At 25.8% G+C, this 21,391-nt stretch overlaps 1 protein-coding gene across 6 annotated transcripts in view; it reads left to right on the top strand.

Annotated features, from left to right (window-relative positions):
* Window positions 1-13,142, top strand: part of LOC126903001 (elongation of very long chain fatty acids protein AAEL008004-like) — a 37,253-nt gene extending 24,111 nt beyond the window's left edge. For 2 of the 6 annotated variants that reach the window (XM_050680868.1, XM_050680869.1), the window contains exons 2-9: window positions 4,861-4,966; window positions 5,655-5,845; window positions 6,609-6,689; window positions 8,348-8,431; window positions 8,701-8,757; window positions 8,844-8,949; window positions 9,324-9,622; window positions 11,546-13,142. In XM_050680868.1, the coding sequence (XP_050536825.1) occupies window positions 4,918-4,966; window positions 5,655-5,845; window positions 6,609-6,689; window positions 8,348-8,431; window positions 8,701-8,757; window positions 8,844-8,949; window positions 9,324-9,622; window positions 11,546-11,683 (1,005 nt within the window). In that variant the 5' untranslated portion in view covers window positions 4,861-4,917 and the 3' untranslated portion in view covers window positions 11,684-13,142. Of the gene's footprint in view, window positions 1-1,712; window positions 1,732-4,558; window positions 4,967-5,654; window positions 5,846-6,608; window positions 6,690-8,347; window positions 8,432-8,700; window positions 8,758-8,843; window positions 8,950-9,323; window positions 9,623-11,545 lie in introns of those variants that run through there. The other 4 variants (XM_050680870.1, XM_050680867.1, XM_050680871.1 and 1 more) reach the window with 4 other exon arrangements.
* Window positions 13,143-21,391: the final 8,249 nt, after the last annotated feature.

Here is a 21,391-nt window from a genome sequence, read left to right as displayed (position 1 = left end):
ACTGTGTACTTATATTCAAGTATAACATAAATTAAAGTAAAACATTTTAGATTACACGTTTTGATGATATTGTCTTGATTACTAATTCATGAAAACATTTGTGTGTTGCCAAGTCATACCTAATTTGTGGTATTTTTCTAAGAATGATGCTAATAAATAAAATATTTTTTCCAACTGACTTTAATTGATCAATTTATTAAAAATTAAAAAACGTTAATTCCACGAATGAATACCTGTTTTATATGACAGGTGTTGTTACATTTATGTGAAAATAATTGACTTTTTTGTGTTTTTTGAAGAATTTCATGATTGATTGGTCGCATAACCGTGAAAACAAAATACTAAAACGAATCATATTAATTTTTTGTGTATTAATATTTAAATATGAGCAAGTTTTTATGAAGAATACATTATTTCCGTTATATTTAATTACTTGGACGAGATAAGAGACAAATAAATTTTTTTTATATATAATGTTTATAAAATAAAAATTATAATAACTTGGTAATTTTTTTAGTCAAATTCGATTTTCAGATCGGGTTTATATTTTAAATATTGTATATAAATTTAATATAACAGCAATAAAACAACTAATCACTATTTGTAATAATTTAATGATGTTTTGTCTACTTGTATATTAGGAAATCATTTGGGAAAGAACAAAGATGAGTAATGGTATAATTTTCAACAGACATTTGAATTGTTTCTTGAGTAATAATTTTAGTTAATTGTTAAAAGTAGCGTATATAAGTAAATAATATAAAACTTATGAAAATTAAATTGTTTTGAGTATAGAGAATGCCTGTGATGAATTAAAAGTACATAATAGACGTTGTGCATTATTGTTGTGTGTATATTTCTTATGTTATTTTATGATTCACTCAGTGTTGCTTAAAGCATTTTATATCATGTAATGTTGTTCGACGTGTTCTAAATACTGTCGGTCTAAATACTTTAAAATTTTGTTCAGTATTTTTTTCAAAATGTTTTGATAGGGGTGGATGAAAGGCCAACGACTTAAGGGGTACAAAATTTGTTCGCTTCAAACATTTTTTTATCGATTATAAAATAGGTATTTAAAAAAAAATTTTAATACTTTGCAAATCATAATAATTAAAAATTCAACTTACTTTCAATTGTTTTTGTCAATAGTAATACATAAAATTATTCAGAATATACACAGATCAACGCTTATCAACGAAAATGATTAAACTTTGGAAAGGTTAAAAAATAATAATATATATATTATATATATTATATATATATATTGTTAGGTATAGTTGACACAATTTTGCTATTTAAACGGCCCACATCGCATAGGTGGCGGCTCAGGGAGCAATTTAACGCAAGTCCACCTCTGTGTTCTGATCATTACTACTTACACAATGTTTATCTTAAGATTTTAGATCAAACATTTAATTTTGAATATGACAACTTCATGATTTATGTAATAGTTAATGATGAACTTGATAATGAAAAACTCAACACTGGCACAACTTGTTTTTACAAACATGGAACATATTTTCCTCTTTACCCCCTTCTTGGGTAATATCTAATATATAGGAAGAGATTGAAAATATACAGGGTGTTTTATTATTAAAGTTATAAACCGGACCGACCCGATTCTCTCAAGGTTTAACCATATATACAAAATTATAAAATATACAACATCCATTATTTCGTGATCACAATGATCATTATAGTCTTTTGCGAGACGCAAATAGAACACAGGTGAGTTTATTTTATTATTTGATCTTCATAAACTAAATTTGTTGAAATATTTCAATATTATTTTTATTAGGCATATACTAATAAAATTATTCTCAAATTTATACAGGAACTTTGAAGTTCCGGTTTGTTTTATAAATTTTACAATATCTATGTTTCCTCATTATTTTTAAAAATAAATTTTTCTAGTACAGAATGTGTTTTATTTATGTTTATGTTATATTTGAATATTAAACAAGGTTGTGATATAAGATACTATTATCTGTTAACTATCGTTATTATGTCTAAAATATGGTGTTATTAAAATCAATTTGTCATAAGAATTAATTCAATTTGAAATCAATTTGGTTTTTATTTTTTTATTCAATTTGATATTAAGCTGGTGCTAGTCATTCTGATTTATTATCTTTATTATATGAAATTGGATGGCTTTAACAGTATAGTGTTGGATGTACCCATTGTACAGAGCAAATACTTAACTACGCTTCATGAAATATATTGAAAATCAAAAGTTACGAGTTTAAATAAAGTTTTATACGAGTATAAAGGATGGAAAATTCATTTTTCGTGTAAAGCAGCTCAATAAAGGATCTTTATTGTTAAAAAAATAAAATAATAATGATTAGTTTTAATATTTTCGAAAATATTTCACGTGGCGTAGTTAAGAAATCACTCTGTATATTTTCTCAGGCATGAAAAAAATAACACAATGAATCTTATTTAAATTATTTTCTTAATAAAATTTAACTGTATTATGGAAGTGACGAAATAAGCGAAGGTCTTTTTCCTATTATACGGAAATAGTAGAAATCAAAACAATCTTTTCAATAGACATTTAATTTAAATTTTAAATATTTGTATCGGTTTTAGTAGCTGATCATGTTATTTAATCATGTTCCGGTGTGTACAGTAAAACCGTTTCGTACCTGATCACCGCGTATATTTACACTGAATAAATATTCAGTGTAAACTCAAAGAACTCGTCTTTTTCGTCGACCTTCTAATTGGAGGCCAGCAAGAAAAATGATTGCTAATTATCTTTTTAATATCTACTATTCAGGCACTTCACTAAATAAAAAAAATTATTCATTTAGAACAGAATTTGATGATCGTAAATAGCTTTTGCAGCTCTATAATCATTTTTTGTTAATAACCTGTTTTGATCATAGACATCTACGTCTAATATATGTCTTGAGATTTAATAAGTATTAATAGAAAATATTATGTGATTAAATAATTTTTTAGTGCTTTGGTAATAAATTATTGATAAGTCGGCTAAGAACGTATAAGTTCTTTAAGAATCACACAGATTACAAATTTTTGAATACCTACAGAATGTATTCTGTATACCTCATCTAAAATATCTTGGTACATTTTTTTTGCATCCCAGACATTTCATATGATTTTTTTTTATCTAAAAGTCTACTAGCCACTCATACGATTTTCTTTCGATTAATGAATGTATTGATGACTAGCTAAAGTCTATCTATTGTATTACTCATTTTTATCTAAATCATTAAAATTACATGATAAGTAAGGATGTCCCATCAGGTTCTAAAATCATTATTAACTTTTGATTTAGCAAGTGTTTTGTGCTACTTTTTCAAATTAATTTAAAAATTTTTGAACTACGTGTAAGCATTTTTTTTATTTATCACTAATAGAAAAAAATAATATACATTTTATTTAAACATTTTTTTGAAATTTTAAAAAATAGTTATTTTTGAGCCCTTATCTTACAAGTTATTATGTTGGGTCGATTACAACTTTAGAACAAATACTTATTAATTTATAAGCATTTTAATACATAAAGTATATATGGAACGCAAGCGGAGTGCACAATACACTAATACGAGCTGAACTCGGCTCGCGCTATGTACTCACTTTATGTTTGTTATCTATAAGTACTTATCCTAAAGTTATTATCGACCCATTAAAATGTACTGCAAAAAAATTAATATAAAATAGTTATTATGAAATTTCGAAAAAATAAAATATCTTAATTTGATTTAAATTATATATTCTTATTACAGACAAATAAAAAGAAATATATTTTTAATGTAAACCAAAACTTAAAAAATTATTTAAAATAAATTATTTGTATAGTATTGAATAGGCTGTTTTCTCAAAATTTGCTTGTTCATTGAAGTCAAATGAAAGGCGAGGCGAATAAGCCTCTCAGGAAATAATTATATTCCCTACAAAAAAATGTAATCTATTATTATAAAATAATTTAGCATAGTTCATTGAATATCACCTCGTGTATAGATTTTTTGAATTGCGACAATATTCTTCATTTTATTTGTTGTATTGTATACAATATCACTTTTTAAAGGTTCGTCGCTCATTTCAGTTACAACAACAATAATAATATTACTCGTAATTATATTGTACTGTTAATAATATGAAAATTTATTATAATGAAATACTAATAGCCATTGTAAACAATTTTTTTATATAATTTTGAGACTACTAAAACATTTTCACCGCATTGACTGCTTGGAAAGCGTGTCGTCATTTCAATATTCTTTCATTTATTAAAATATCTGCGTAAAAAATTTAATGAAATTTAAGTTTAACATAATTCCAATTGTTATCTATTTCCGCGTGAGCGACCAGTTTTTCTTGAATACTCCTCCAGAAGAAGAGCATAAATTTAGAATGCCAAGTCGGCCGGCCGATCCAGTTAGATTCGTATGACATTTTATTTCGGTGTAATATTAAAGTACGAACTATGATACTGTCACGTGGAAATACAAATGAACTAACTTTTCTAGTTTAATTACCTCGCGCAAAAATTGTACCAGCCAATTTGTATTTTACTCTGAAACGGGTTTTGTCGCTCTGGTGATGTCGACCTTGCATCCCTCGCGATCTTGACCCTGCCAAACAACAAATATTATGCTGTTGCCTATTAGAACCGGCCAGCAGTGAGCGTCGTATGTGAGTCGTGTCCGGTTTGAAGAAATGTTCAGTGTGCGTTACTAGTACTGAAGCAAAACGCTTTAGTCGCGATTCGCCGTCTGAACTGACAACCGAACGAACTCGCAGCTTGTCGTTGACCGCGAATACATTTGTCGATATTTTTATGAACTTGTGATTTTTTTTTAATTTTCACTAACGTGTTCGCAGGTAATTTTTAGTAAAAGAAAATTTTGTTGAAAATCTACAACGTATCATAAAGTTACCATGGCGCAAGTATTGGGTGCCGTTCAAGGGTTCTTCGACAAATACGGAGGTGAGTTTTTGAAATAAATGTTTTTTGTTAAATTACATTCTAGAGTTTGAAATTCTATGGATCAACAATCAATCGTCAGTACTTTTATAAATGTAAATTTTGTTTTTCTTTATATGTCATTGTAAATGTGAAAAAAAACCTTAAATGGCATTCTTATGTTTAGTTGTTTATAAACACTTTAAAATTAAATAAAATTAGTCGACTGTATAAAAAACACTTTTTTATGAACTCCGTAACGACAATGAGGTGTGTTACACGTTATATAAATTTAATTGCGACATTGACGAAATTGTTTTAAAAGCTAATTTTCAAATGTACTTTAAAGTAAATTAGCCAAATTCACTATGCGAATTGCATGATTATTTTTAATATTAATATTATAAGACATTGCCGTTTTAAGATAAACGCATAGACTTAATTTTTTTCTTAAATGATCCGCACAATTTTTTCTTGCATCACTTAACTAAGATTTAATGTCTGACAATGTACGTTAACGTATTTTTAATATTAGTCATTCTTGTTGTGCAAGAATAAATCGATTATATATCCTAGTTTAATTCCATTATGTGGTCAACCAAAAGATTTCCCTCATTATTACTATAATATTCAAAATTCTTCTCTTAATTATTAACTCTTAATTATGCTGTGACTGATTAACTAAGATATATTTTTCTTTTGTTAAATTTAGATGACCGTACAAAAGACTGGTTTTTGATGAGCAATCCCTTGCCAACGGCATTGATATGTCTTTCTTATGTTTACACTGTTAAACATTTAGGCCCAAGACTAATGGCCAATCGAAAACCAATGGAACTGCGATCCTTGCTCATCTTGTACAATCTCTTTCAAGTTATATTCAGTACTTGGTTGTTTTATGAGGTACGGGCTTTTTCTTAAGCCTTTTATTATGTCATATTACACATAAGTTATTTTTAAATTATTATATTGTAGCTCACCAAATAATACTTTAATAACCATGTTTGTAATTCGTTTAAATAAATTAAACAAAAATTACTATTTAGGTACTTTTCACACTTTTAGGAATTAAAAATTTACTAAAATCTTTTATCCACAACATTTTACTTAATAAAACAAAAGTATAGGGACTAAAAACAACACTGTTACGTTTGACTTGAAACTCGACAATGATTAGAAATTCGTTGAATAAAATTAAAATAAAGACCAAGTTAAATCTTATTATACAGAGAAACATAAAAGTATTTGGGTTTTTTTTAAATATAATAATAATTATATCTACTTAAAACTCAAGAACTTTTCTTCTTATTTTATTATAGATTTAACTTAAAGAATTGTCAAATTACAATAATTCATTGAGATCTAGGTATTTCTAGAATTATACACAATCGTTCATTATTATCTTAATTAACTTTACAGTGTAATTCATATCATAATATTTTATTTATTTCAATCATCATGTTTCATTCAACTTTTTCTTTCTTTATAACTTTTTTTATCATAACTTCATAATTAAATAACTTGAAAAAAATAATATTTGTATCATTCGTATGGTGTAAGTTTCCTCAGTTTTAATTTTCTTATTTCATTCTTCAATATACGAAAAACCTTTCAAATGATTTCTCACTTTTTTTCTATATGTTTTTACTTGATGGGTGTATTACAGTGTATGATGGGCGGCTGGTGGGGCGAATATAGCTTGAAATGCCAACCGGTCGATTATTCCAACAAACCGTCAACCATTAGAGTAAGTGACCGGAAGAGTATTCATTTAATGTTTGAAAGGCTAAAAAAGCCGCATAAACTTGACACATGTTGCTATGCGCTGACGGTTAAATCAACGAAACACATATTTTTATAAGATAAATTATGTGAAAAACTATGTTAATATAATGCATATTACGCAGAAAGCAATAAATTAACACTTAAATTAACTTAACTACTATGGAGAAATATATAATTTTCTTTTTTTTTTTGGAGTAAATCTTAGTTACAATATAATTGATTACTGCATGATTTATTTTATTTATTGTAATATGTTATTAACTGGAATTTTGATTTAAAAAATGTCCAGTAAGGAACTAATGCTTTTTTCTCTATGACTGTTAATAACACTATATTTTTTATACTATAAAACTACTTCCTTCTTCTCATTTTTAATATAATAAATTTATAAACCTCATATTAAATGTATAAACATTTTAAGTTTTACCTAGATCTATAATAATAGAATATTTTGCGAATTATGGTGTACAAGAATTTAGCTTTAAAGGGACCATGTATTATTATATCAGTTTGAAATTGGCCAATTTCTAACGAGTAACTACTAATAACAAAATCATTAATGTTATATCATGTATGACAATAAAAAAGATATCAAGTCTACTTTAGTAGTGTACAGTGACATTGTTTAATTTATTTTTCATGAATCCTTTGTTTTTTTTTCAAATTGTTAATTAAAAATGAAACATAATAACAAGAATTCTCTTAATCTCTCTCTTAAAAAAAAAAAAACATATATAAATACAATTATTTCAGACTTTTAAATTGTATTTCCTTTTATAATACTACATATTCATAGAACAATTTTGAGTTCATATAATAAGTTATCTATTTGATTTCGTTAAATTACAAAAGGGGTTTACTGCTCAAATGTTAAATTATATTTTATTTTTCCTTACACTATACTGACTTAGAAAATGGAATTTTATTTTTATAATATTAAATTTATATTATTCAAGTTAATTTTTTAAAATTGAGAAACATATGAACTAAAATGTATCATAACTATTGATTAAATCATACTTTCTTTTTCACATTTGAAACGTTCACTCATTTGAGTAAGTGTGTAACACAGTATGATATTTGTTTTCGGGCAACTTCTATTATCTTCTGTCTTTTAGGAAATTATTGACAATAATTAAATATGTAATTAGTGACACACGTATGTTGTATATATAATATTACACAATAACTGCCTGTTCATGTAATGAATATCGAAATCCAACATGGTTTTAGAGTTTATTATTTGTCAAACAGTAGAATTGGAGATAACAGAATAATGAATTTTTTGGGTTTTTTATAATATTAAAACTATATGACTTATGGGTTAGTATATTACAGGTTGGACTATCCATGATAATTTTTTGCTTTACTTAAAAAAATGTTTAGCAATTGTTGCATAATATTAACTTAATTGTTTTTTACTTGCATGTGAATTATGTGATATAAAAATTTTGTTCTTATAAGCATGTTTAAAAGTTTGAGACTTAATTTTTTTTTTGCTAGTCCAACCTGTATCTATGTACAAAGTCAAGTAAATGTTAACATGTTATGTATGTATGTATGTATGTATATTAATTTAGTTGTAAAAATTGTACAATATGTTTGGTGGTGGTTTTACAGTTAAGCATGTCGGGCTGGTTGACTGGTCGCTATAGCTTTCGGTGTGAACCGGTGGACTACACTGATGATCCTACAACTCTGCGGGTGAGTTAACGCAATAATTATAAATAAAAATACGTTGTTTTTCAGCATAATGTTTAATTATTTTTATTACCTTAGTTTAATGTATAATATATTTTTTGAAAAGAAAAATCGATTATTATTTTTATTATTAGATTTTTTTATGATCAATTAACTTTTTTTGTGTCAAGTTGCGCGAAATTTTTTTCTTTCAACTGATTTTTCGCAAAAATATATTAAGAGACAAATAATAACCATATATTTTTTTTTGCGTTTTTCTTCGATGACTATAGATGGTCAACGTCTGCTGGTGGTACTATTTCTCAAAATTCACCGAATTTATGGATACGGTAACTTACTATTATCATTTTTTACGAAATAATTAGAAAAATTGATTAGTAAACAATTTGAATGGGATTTTTCTTTTGATATGCAGATATTCTTCGTTCTTCGCAAAAAGGATAGGCATATATCAACTTTGCACGTGATTCATCATGGAGTGATGCCAATGAGCGTATGGTTCGGAGTAAAATTCACACCAGGTAAATAAAAACAAACTTGATATTTACAACCGTTGACGGACAAATAGTCGACGCATAAATCAACTCAATAGTGTGTACCGACCTCCAATATTATTTAACGACAAAATAATACCCATCAATTGTATTGTATTAATTGATAATAATAATAATAAAAAGTAATTGTGTGATAAATACAGTATCGTAAACGCGCAGTGATTTGAAAATCGTCGACCTTTGCCGAGACCTTAGACCGCACCAGAAGCTTCCTGTTGCATATAAAAATTATTGCTTCTTCGCAACGCTTTGACCTTTCGTGTACCGAATAATTCAATTTTTGACTGATATAACTCATAAAAAACAAACTAATGTTCTACTTGTTTTTTGTGCTTGCGTAGGTGGCCACAGCACGTTCTTTGGACTATTGAATACGTTTGTTCACATTATTATGTATACTTACTACCTGTTGGCGGCGTTAGGACCCAACGTGCAAAAGTACTTGTGGTGGAAGAAATATTTGACTAGTCTCCAGATGGTCCAGTTCGTGGCAATTATGGTACATGCTTTCCAATTGCTCTTCATCGATTGCAACTACCCCAAAGCTTTCGTCTGGTGGATCGGTATGCACGCGGTCATGTTCTTCTTCCTCTTTAAAGAATTTTACAATCAACAGTATAGGAAATCACCAAAGCAAAAGGTAATTATTTATTATAAATGTTTTGTTTACATCTGTATAAATCTGTTGCTAACGCTTAGATGAGCCTTTGACGCATAGAATTCATTTTTTGTTTTTTTTTGATATCATAATTTATTATTATATCGTAACTCGTTAAGAAAGAAGTTATTAAATGAATGATAATTTGTCTGTGTTGGTTTAGGTTAGATGATATGAGTTACTACTTGTTGATTAAAATAAAGTCTCTCGGGGAATGAATACGAGGGTTGATAAGAGTAATAAAGAAAGTGTTAAAAAATTGAGTGATCTTCATTTATTAATATAAAATTCACCGTGATTAATTGTCACATTTTATAATATCAATAATGCTACGAGTATTGACGATTATAAATGATAGGAGGTGGGATGGAGTCACCTTATATATCTACCCATAGTAATATTTTGACTATATGAACATTCAACTTGGTTCTTAACATAGACACATATCAATGATCTAACTCTGCCAATTAGCTCTGTACAAACATTATTGATTTACTTTAATTAATATTTTATTTTTTAATAGTCACTTAATCTTTCCTTGTCCTTACATTATGTACTTAAAAGAAATGATTGATTTTAATTCTTATTATTTTAGTTAATACTAGTATTTACATTGATATTTCCAGTGAGCGTTTGGAAATGAATATAAGTTATCTTGTTTATTAGAATTAAATATGAGTGTGACTGTTAACTTCTTGCATATGAATCGAGTGGTTGATAAGTGAAATCAGTGAGTGTCGTGGATGCACTGCGGGAGTTGTCTTTTTTATTTTGTTTATCTTAAAGTGTATGCAAAAAGTGTTAGCGACGATATTATTGTCTTTTTATTAAGTTGATTTGTGTTGTTAATTATATTTTATCACATACAATTAATACACAATTTTGGACATTGATTCATTATTGAACTTCAATACTTATATATATATATATATATTAATATATTTATTAATGACAACTTGTACTATTATTTATGTGAATATTATCATTTGTGAAAGTTTATTCTTATAATATAGTTTATTACTTAAAAGATAAGAATAAAAATGCTAGGTATACATATCATAATAATTATTGGAACAAAATTTGACGCAGCTATGATTTTTTCGTAATATATTACAAAATAAATTAATTATTCAGACTTTATTATCACTACAATCAACGTGTTTACTTTGTCCTAGTTACTATATTTTAAAAACTTTTTTTTAATAACTTATGAGCTACAATTGGAATTAATGAAGAAACAAATGGTTAACATTACGGCTGAATAGAAAATGTCGTTTTATTGTTTCTTCTTTCTTAACTTTTCCGCTGGACATACCGTAGTAATAGTCATTTTTCTCCATTATTTCAGCTGTTAACAAATTTCAGTATTAGTGAGAATTAGTATATTGTTGTTCGTATATTTTCCAAAACAAAATTTTTGTTGGAAACCACATCGGCTGACGTCATGTTTGTTGATCATTTATAATATATTCTGACCTTATAAAATGTTGACCAGACATTTTTTCCCATAAATAAGTTAATTTTATAATTATTAAGCAAAATTAAAAATGAAAATGGATGAGCTCTTCAAAAATTAGGCGCTACCTTCTTCCCTTATGTTGCTAGGAGAGCACTAAATTTTCTGTCGGAAATTTCGGCTAGTTAGTCTCAGTCCACCGATTTCTGAAGTGACGCCCCTTAATAATTATTAGTCGGCACGATTACAGCATTGAAACTTGTTGGCAAACATTTAAAAGTGTTGATCGTCTGTACTTCGCATATTAAACGGCAGCCCGGCCTTGTCCTCTGAGATAAAATAATTTCAACTTACTTAATTTTAAGTCAGTTGTTTGCTGCGCAACAGTATCACACATATACTGGTGCAAAACGACGTCTGACCTCGGAAATAATTTTTATTGTTTACAGGTGTCGGCCGACTCGAAACCAACCGCCAACGGAAAGACGTTATTAAACGGCTATAGCAAACAGTCGGATTATTATATTAACGGCAACGGATTATCTAGGCCTGACCTGGTGCACAGGGCTACGGCCGGCGCTCACTGACCGACACCGACGACGTTTCGCCACTGACTCTGCCACTGTCGCTCTCTGTGATCGGACGCCCTATAATTGCTCAAACGCCCAAAATTCATCTACATGGATGTTTTAGTGAACAATTTGTAAATCTCTCTTTTATTTTCCTTTTATTTTTGCCCCGGACCAATATTTGTGTACTGTGTACCTGTAGAATTATTTAAATAATATTGTATTCATTGGTATATCTAAGCCTTTTTTCAACGTATTTTTTTCTATTATGCAAACTTATGAGAAGTCAAAACACTTCTCCGGCGTATAAGTAAACGTTTTTTTTTAAACATTTGGTCATTGTTATTACCAATCAATACGTATAAAATATCTAAAAAAAAAGGATTAGTGGTACTTCTACAATATTGACTATTGTGTACGGGGCTTACGTTATAAATGTTAAATATATTTTTATTTATAAGTAAATGTATAAACCGTAGTATATATCGTTGTGCAAGGTGTGGGGAAAGTTAAGTCGCTTTTCACTTAAGCCTTTACATGATTTTTAGACTTGGTATTCTATTTAAATATAACTTATGTAAAATGTACTTGTTTCTAAGTAAAATATATAGGTAATTATTATTATTATTATTACTATGTTTACAACTACTATTATCAATTTAATATAAATCAGTTGTTTTTTTTTATACGTCAATGTGATACCTAGTATGGTTTATTATTTTTATTGTAAACTATGAATGTGATTTTTTTTTTATACTAAAAGTGTTTGGCCTCATGTGCCTTAGAATTACGGGACCAGTGTAATTACTTGTTAAGATATCATACCCTCGTGTATGTAATGATGTAAATTACGAATGTACTTAGTTGTGGTGTATTAATTAAATAAAAATAATCATAAATAACAAAAATTGTTTCCCGGTATTATTTCGTGCCTGTTACAATTAAAATGTTAACCACGTAGAGTATATAATTAACATAGTAATAGACATTTTTTTTTACCATCTTCCATTATACACTACGCAAAATACAGTACGTGTTTTCCTACATCATTTACTGCTGTACTCTGTTGTATAATTTGATCGTGAAATATTTGTACTATAGTAAATAATTACAAAATTATATCTATTACTTTATCATTTATGCAGTAAATGATTTGTTTAATCGGTAAACTTTTTCATTCGATCCTTATTCTATCGCGATTTTTATGAAAAATGTATTTTTAGTTTAATTATTATATCGTCAAATCACTGTAACCCGTACGTATTGAAACAGATTTTTTTGTATTCGTTTTGTATTGAAAGATTAGATATAAATTGTCGCATTTTTATTAAGATATTCATTAGTACCGTAAAATTAAGTTATTATTACTGTATGATTTATATATTTACCAAAATCCAGGTATTTTATTTTAAATGTGTAGTCATAAAATGTTATGTATTAAAGTTCAATGATAATAAACCAGTTAATAATATTTTAATGTTTTTTTTATTTAATTATCCAGTTAATTAATTACGCTTAACCGAATATACTGTATTTGTTGGTTTGTTTTTGTAAAAATGGAGTTGTGTGTTGCTTTGGCAAGACGTAGCCAGTGTAAGTTAGAACGTTCTCGGATATGCCCTTGAGTATTGTTTTTAATGATTAACCGGAACCAGACAATAATAATATAAGCATCATGTTAAATGTGTTAGCAGAAATATTTTGTCAGTACGCTTTACTTTGTTTAGTTTCCAGTAACCATAATTATTATTTGTTGATAGTTGTTTGATAAAGTTCTTGGCAAACAATATTAAATGTTTTCATATTTTATGGTGTATTCTTATAACTATTACTGAATATGGATTAGGTATAATAGTTATAAGTCGAATTAATTTGTAAAACTAAACTATGCGGAACAGCGTGTTTTAAATGAGACAATTAACATATTGCATCATTGAACATGCACTACTTATTAAAACTTGTTGATTTGTTTAATTACAAATTATTCGGAATAATGTTTGACCAAGTGTTTAATTTTATGATAGTACGTCGGAATTTGTTATACAGTTTTATTTATACAATTTTAAGTATCCATATGTCCTTTATGGTTGCAAATGTCATTTACACCTACTTCAAGTGAATACACATTTAAAACTTATAACAATCAAACAATCGAGTGGGAGCTTAACATTTTAAGAGTGTTTGATTTTCTTATAATTATTATAAAAGTACGTTATGGATAAAATTTTACTTATATATATTTAAAAAAATATTTAATATTATATCGGAATAACTTGCTAATTATTAATTTATAATTAAAATTATTATTGGTTGTTATAATTCACTTTACATATTATAGTCAATATTAAATTTGAATATATTTTTGTTTTTCCTTAAAATATGTCTAGCTACTTATTTAAATTTTTTTCTGCGTAGTAACAAATGATAATTATCAACTGAATTAGTCAAGTGATTTCGTTTGTAATAGACTTTTGCCATTATGCAATAAAGTAATTGGGATTTTTTATAGATTCCTTCTTAAAAATATAAATTTTAATAAAAAATCGAACATATTGTACATTGTATAATATTAAAGGGAATTTACTATTTCGGACAAAATCTTGTTCAAAAACGAGGGATAAAAAATGTTAATTAAAATAAGTTGTGGGAGGCTATCTCTCTGATTCCAACACTTCAACTAATGACAATACATTATGGTCACATCATATCACAACATTAATGCACATGATTTTTCCTGATGCAAAATTTTAATTAGTTCTGACTGGTGTATAATTTTCATTAAAATACTGGTATAGGGGTCATAGTCTCCCATCCAATTTTTGCTTCTGAATGGATAAAAATTAAACAATCATACTTGTTTATTTAAAATTATATAAAAAAATCACAAAATAAAGATACAATTAGTTCATAATCAAAATATCTTTGGTTTAATTTTAAATTACGAGTTTATGTAACATCAACTTTAACATGAGTGCTATTTCTTAATTTTAACTTATTGTTTCACTATTAACACTATGTTTATCATTTACTCACATGTATTATTTTGTATATATAATGATCACATATTAGCCAAGAGGTTAAATCATCAATATATTGTTGGCTTTTTGTAAAGCCTTGTAAGTGGTTTTTATACTATTTCACGGAAGAATGATTCACATTTAACAATATTCCTATTTGATAAAAAAATACTCATTCTAATATTTAATAATGTATCTTTCGTTTAGGCCCATATTTAAAAAAGTATAATAAGTTACTATAAAACACTATATTTGTTAATAAACACATAATTTTCAACTGAAGCCCTCACTTGATGACAGACTATACCTTAATACTGAACAGAATGAAGTGATGCTTAGATCTTTTCGTTTAACGCTACGTTTTCAAGTCATTAAGAATATATTATTATTAATTTTTTTTTTGTATATTATTTATATCGCTAATAATTGTTAATATATTTATTGTGTATTGGCGGTTACTCTTTCCTAACTAACATTGTCAATTATAATGTAAACATCATTATAAAATTATTTGTATGAATAGGGTGTTCCACAATGTATCTTTAAAAACTTTTGATCAAGCGAATATGTTGCATTACTTATTTTTTTTTTTAATTTGTACAGTTTTGGAGGACTACATTAAAAACATATTTTTCATTATTTGTTCTTAATAAAAAAATAATAAATATTATATTTTCTAGCTTTAATTATTAGCTGAAAAGGTAATGGTTTTGTTTTGTAAAATTATTTACAAGAATTTAATTATATTGAATATAGCAAAGTATATAGCGCGGGCGGAGTATGTAAAGTATTCATTATAAATATACACTAGTGTTAAATGTACTCAACTGCGCTATGTAACCACTGTATGTATTAAATTCTATATATTTATATATATGAATACAAATTTATTTCAAAAAAAAAATAAAATAAAAGACATTAATGACCGACCATCTAAATGAATAAGGTTCACTCTGATAGAGATTTTATTTGTAATATTATAAAAAATTCATTTGAATGATATTGATATTCAATTGAACAATTAAAAAAACAAAAGATTTTCTCTAAAACTAAAATATTCTATAATAAAACTAAATAACACTACTACAATATTTAGAGCTAGCCCTTCCTCCTGAATCAATACTATTACATAGGTAATACACATGTAGCTCTCGCATTATACCTACTTTAAAATATTATTTTTTTTAAATAATATTTTGACGACTTTATATCTTGTCCACTTTACTGCTGAAAGCAAATGAACATCAATATAGTTAAAAAATAATTACTGCTAGCTTTGTGTCATAGAATGTAGTATTATAATTAGGTGTTTTTTCATTTAAAAAAACTTTGAATCTATGATGAACTGAAACCAATGAGTCAGCGTTAATGGCTTTTGAGTTTAAGATTTTCAGTCAAATTTTTCATAGAATTGATGGTTTATTGTCTCCCCGTCAACGTATCTGAATTATAAAATGGCTATAATACAATAATGATATACAAAATGTTCAGTAAGTAAGGAAACATATAATTTGTTACAAATAATGAAAACAATAGAGCCCGTGTCCCTACTTACTGAACGCTCTATAATATATTATATCAATATAATATCAATTAATAGGGATCGGATTAAAATAATTTTAATCGTATTACGTTGCACTTGCAGAAACATGGATTAATAAGAATTGTTTATGAATTGTATTATATTCGTTAATTTACTTTTATTAGTTGTCATCTTTAAATATGATAAGTTATGTAGAATTATATTAATATTTCTAATAAATTGTTTATTTATAAGGTTTTTCATTGAAATTTTCGAAGTTTTCTTATTGAAAAATGTTTTTTTTATTCATAATCACCTGTAAATGAGTAAATTATAGTTTTATACGTTTTCATGGTAACTTGTAAGTTGAAAAAAAAATTTTGTGTCCCTATTACGCGCTTTTGTTTATTTTATGATTTAAAAAAATTGCTATTTCTATAATTTCACAAACTAGTTTTAGTAATTAAACGACTATAATAGGAAATGAAAATATTTACATAATAATATATTTTACCACTGAATTTGAAAATTTTGTTTGTTTGTGTTGTTAAAGATTCAATAGTCTCCACGCTATATATTATCATTTAAAATGTATAATTATTTAAATAAAAAACTGTGTTATTGTATAAATTCATGAATTTTTATCATTTATAAAAAGTAATCAGATTTTTTAAATGTATTTAATGAAATATTTCAATAATTAGATTTTTTATCGACTTCTAATATATTTAAGATATTCAATAGTTAATGAGATGTTCTTAATTATTGCTAATAATCAAGAGGTTTTCAATTTGTTAACATAAATTAATCTCTGAAAAAACTAGGAAAAACAAAAAATGTTGTTCAATGAATAAACATACTTTATGTTTTAATTAAAATTATAGTTTAAATATTTATGGGCTTTGCGAGTAAATGTGTTAAGATCAGTTGTTACTGAAGTAAAATAATTTTTGAACTAAAAGTTAATATTTTGATTACTTAAAATTAATTGATTTCAATATTGTTGAATGTTAGTTATACGAATTAATGCATAACGATATTTGTATATTTTTAATTTTACTTTAATTATTTTTACAGAAACAACATTTTTATCTTCATGATATTAAGTTATTAAAATTAACTTAATATACATATTTGGTAATTTTTCCAATGTGCCAAAAGTTTGTTTCTGCTTTGTAAAGTGAAGTCTTTATTAACAATTTATAACTCTATTTGCATAAAACTATAATTTTAAATTCAAAAACAGTACTGCATAATTTGTTACCGTTATAGGTTTAAAATATTACGATGACATTTGACATGAAATTGTGTTCATAATTTATACGAATCATGAATTATCTACTTGTTATTCGAGACTCCGACAAACAATCCGTATTTTACCATCCCGTTAGCAAAGGTAAATTTGTAATAAGTTTTCAGTTTGACGTCAACCGACAAAACAATAGAACCACAACGTCAACGAATTAAGATCACTGAACATACTTTTGTATTCATAAAATTTATTCACAATGAAAAAAAAATCATGTCCTTAAATAATAAAATTTGTTTAGTGTAATAAATTTAAAGTTTACGTAATAATAAAAATCAAAACGTACAAAAAATTAAGTAATATTTATCTAATTGTATTTGTTTGTCAATTGAAAAAACAACGCTAACAATAATAAATTATAAAATTTAAGACAAAATTTTTTTTGTCAATTTAAAGTTTGATTAATAAAAAATCTTCAAAGTTAAAAATAATACTGTTTTATAATTAAACCTCATTAAAATATTTTAATGGCGTTATTAAGTTAATAAATTGATTTAACCATACAAATCGGCTTCTTCGTATTTTTATGAAAGATTAGCCATAACTTACAAATTTATTCGCAGGTTTTTTTTAGAATAGAATTAAATTTTTTTTTATTGCATAAAGTTACTATTTATTCAGCAATCATCCACAAGTTTATACTATTAATTTAATAGTAATTAAAGTTTAAAATAATATAGTTAAAACCTATTTTTCAAATAAATATGTTATAAAAGTCTAAAAACATTAACTACGTTTTTATTGTAATTTAAACGATAAAATAGTTGATTTTTAAAATGTTTACGGTAACAAGAAATAGGATCAGGGTGAAATAAATTTATTGAATAATATATATAAAAATGTTTAAAACAAATAATAATTGTTAAAACAAAAAAATCATTGAAAATAAGATTTTTGCATATTACAGAAAAAAAAAATTTGTACTATCATGTAAAATTAACTACCGCATTTCGAAGGTATTAACACATTAATGTTGTTTTTAAATTATCTCTTTTTAATGTATTTGTCAAACTACATTATTGCTGCATGAAACAGTGTTTTGGTAGCCATAATAAACGCATCCGGTTAGAAGTTCCTAATGTATCATTAACAAAAATTGTACTCTCTGAATGTCATCAATAATTAATAACATTAGTCCATGGACAGGTAATTAGTATTTAATATGAAAATAATTTGTTAAATGAAAGATTTGATAAGAACGTATTACTTTAATTCATAGAAACGCATTTTGAAATAATTGAACTCTTTTATTTTATCAAACTCTGTACTCCAAATTAAAAAAATATCAGAACAAGCTAATCATCAAGCTTGATCACCAAAGCATGTTTTCTTATAAATAATATACATCCAGGAAACATTATTTCAAATTAAATTTCATGAACCTTAATTGATTTATAATTTGTATAATTATTAATTAAGCTTTTGATGAACAATAGTTTTTTTAATATTTCAAAACTTTTTTGATTAGTTATATTGTCTGTTGTAGAATTATTAATCTTTAGACTTAAAAACCAACACTAAACTGTATTAAGTTTCCTTATGAGATTTAGTATTGATAAACTTTATTTAGTATAAAATATTTCCTATATAAAAAACATGTTTAATTAATTACTAATTGATATTTAATTTAGCTATTACTTTGTTATAATAATGTAATTAATTTTTAAAATTATATGTCAAAATGTTCATCTATAGGCTTATAGTAAAATAATAAAGTTTATATTATAAAAATATTAAATTATGTCAATTATTTCTTGAAAAAAACATTTATCTTGTTTTCAGTTTCAAAATATGAATATGCAGTGGCAAGAATGTAAAATATGCAGTCTTGACTTTTGTGATATACACTGTCTTTTATAGATGATAACTTTGTTTGAATGTCTTATTATTTTTTTCCTCGTCTTTATCCTAAATACTTGGTATTATCCACCCTTATTCTAAACTTAAAATTTTCCACCTCTCCTATCACGTTATTGTTGATTTGACACTGAGTTATGAGCTTTTTTTTATTTGCACTCCAGACACCGTCGCTTGAAGTCTTGTGCCACTTTTATCCATGAAAACGATATTTTTCAGTTTTTTTTTATGTCCACGCGCGCCTAGTTTTTAGTAAAATATGATTTTGTTTTGAGCATGTAAATTTTTTTTTAATCTTATGTAGTTTATTAGTTTACATTAATAACATGGAATTTAAAGATTGTTTTTAATGATTACTAAAATTTATTTTTCCTACTTGTTGTTTAGAATAATAATTAGTAAGTTATTATGAAGTATAATTGTGAATACACTTAAGTATTTTGTAATCATATTATTACTTTTTTAATTATTAATTAATTAAGTGGGACTAATTTTTTGGTAAACTGTTTTTAGAGTAATACTTTTTTTGCTTAACACATATCGTGTTCGACGTAGTCGGGTACTCCTATCGGAATTAGTAGTTTTTCTGTAAGGATAGTCTGAGAGTCTTAATGCGCCGTGGGTACGTGAGTACTTCATGTCACTGTTCTGGGACGAATGTCCATTTAGGCGATGCCTAGTGTTAGAATAAGATTCAAAAAATATAAAAATTAATAAAATAAAGAGTTAGTCACAACCCAAATAGCATTAAAAAAAATTGTAATTACATTTTAAAACACATAGTATTATATTAGTTTTACAAAAATAATTTTATAAAATTTGAATCCATCATATAAATTTTTTTCTTCGTTCTTTTTAAGTTGGAAAAAAATTTTAAATTTGTGTAATTTTTATCTCATTTATATTGATTTTCAATGAGTATCAAGGACCTCATCGATGTAAAGTTCCCTCCTGAGAAAGAATTTCTTATTCATATTACAATTATTTTACTATATGGTTTTTTTTTGTGTTTTCCATTCATTTTTCTCAGCTTTTTCTTGGTTAATTCTATTTAACGATACATCAAATGATTACATTTCGTATCTAGTATTAATCTATCTTTAGTACCTTTATTAATTAAAAATTTACTTACCACATAACCTACATTTAGATAATTCAAAACATTAATTTCTTATATTTTTAAAGTATTTATTGTCGAATTGGATTTGATATAATAATAGGTTTCAATTAAAAAAATCAAATTATTTCATTTTCTTATTTATTAATTTCATGACTATGGTCAACCCAACCAGTCTATAATATTCCAATTTTTTTGACATGACATACACGTTACTGTATAAATAATTTCTGAATAAATGATTTTTGGTTTGACCTAAATGTAACAACAGTTTTTTTTACAATTTTAATAAATTTTTATTATATACGCAATTGAGTAGATTTTTTTAACAACTTTTTTATTGTATTTTTTAGTTACAGTAAATCATTAAAATTACTTAAGTGCTGAAGATTTCAGTTGTAGAATCTTTTTAAAAACCAAGAGATTTATAGAAATTATTATTATGATTTTACTATGATTACTAGTTTTTTACTAATTACTAATAATATTGAAAATTAGAGTTGACTGAAAAAATCTAATTGCAGATTTGAAATCAGCTCGAAAAATTGTTTATTGAATAGTATACTTTTGACTCGGGTGATAATTTCTTGTTCATTAGTGTATTTATTCAGAATTAACCAAAAATTTATTTTCGGAAAAGTTTTGCATCAAGCACTTCAATACTAATACATGTTAACATGTTAAAAAGTAAAAAAAATATACGACTTTTTAATTTGTTATAATTTTTTCGTAAAAATTACTATATTAAATTATGAAAAACTATTTTCATACCAAATTTAATTACTACAATTAGTATTAATTTATGTATTATACTTATATATCAATGAACGAATCAGGATATAGTTATGAAAATAGGAGTTGATGTTCCTTTGGAATAATCAAACAATTCCTTCATAAAATTAAG

This window comes from Daktulosphaira vitifoliae, unplaced genomic scaffold (assembly GCF_025091365.1).
Source record: "Daktulosphaira vitifoliae isolate Bord-2020 unplaced genomic scaffold, ASM2509136v1 Scaffold_3, whole genome shotgun sequence".
NCBI classification, from domain to species: domain Eukaryota; kingdom Metazoa; phylum Arthropoda; class Insecta; order Hemiptera; family Phylloxeridae; genus Daktulosphaira; species Daktulosphaira vitifoliae.
The sequence above is the reverse complement of the archived record's forward strand: the minus strand, read 5'-3'. Positions and strand labels throughout refer to the sequence as shown.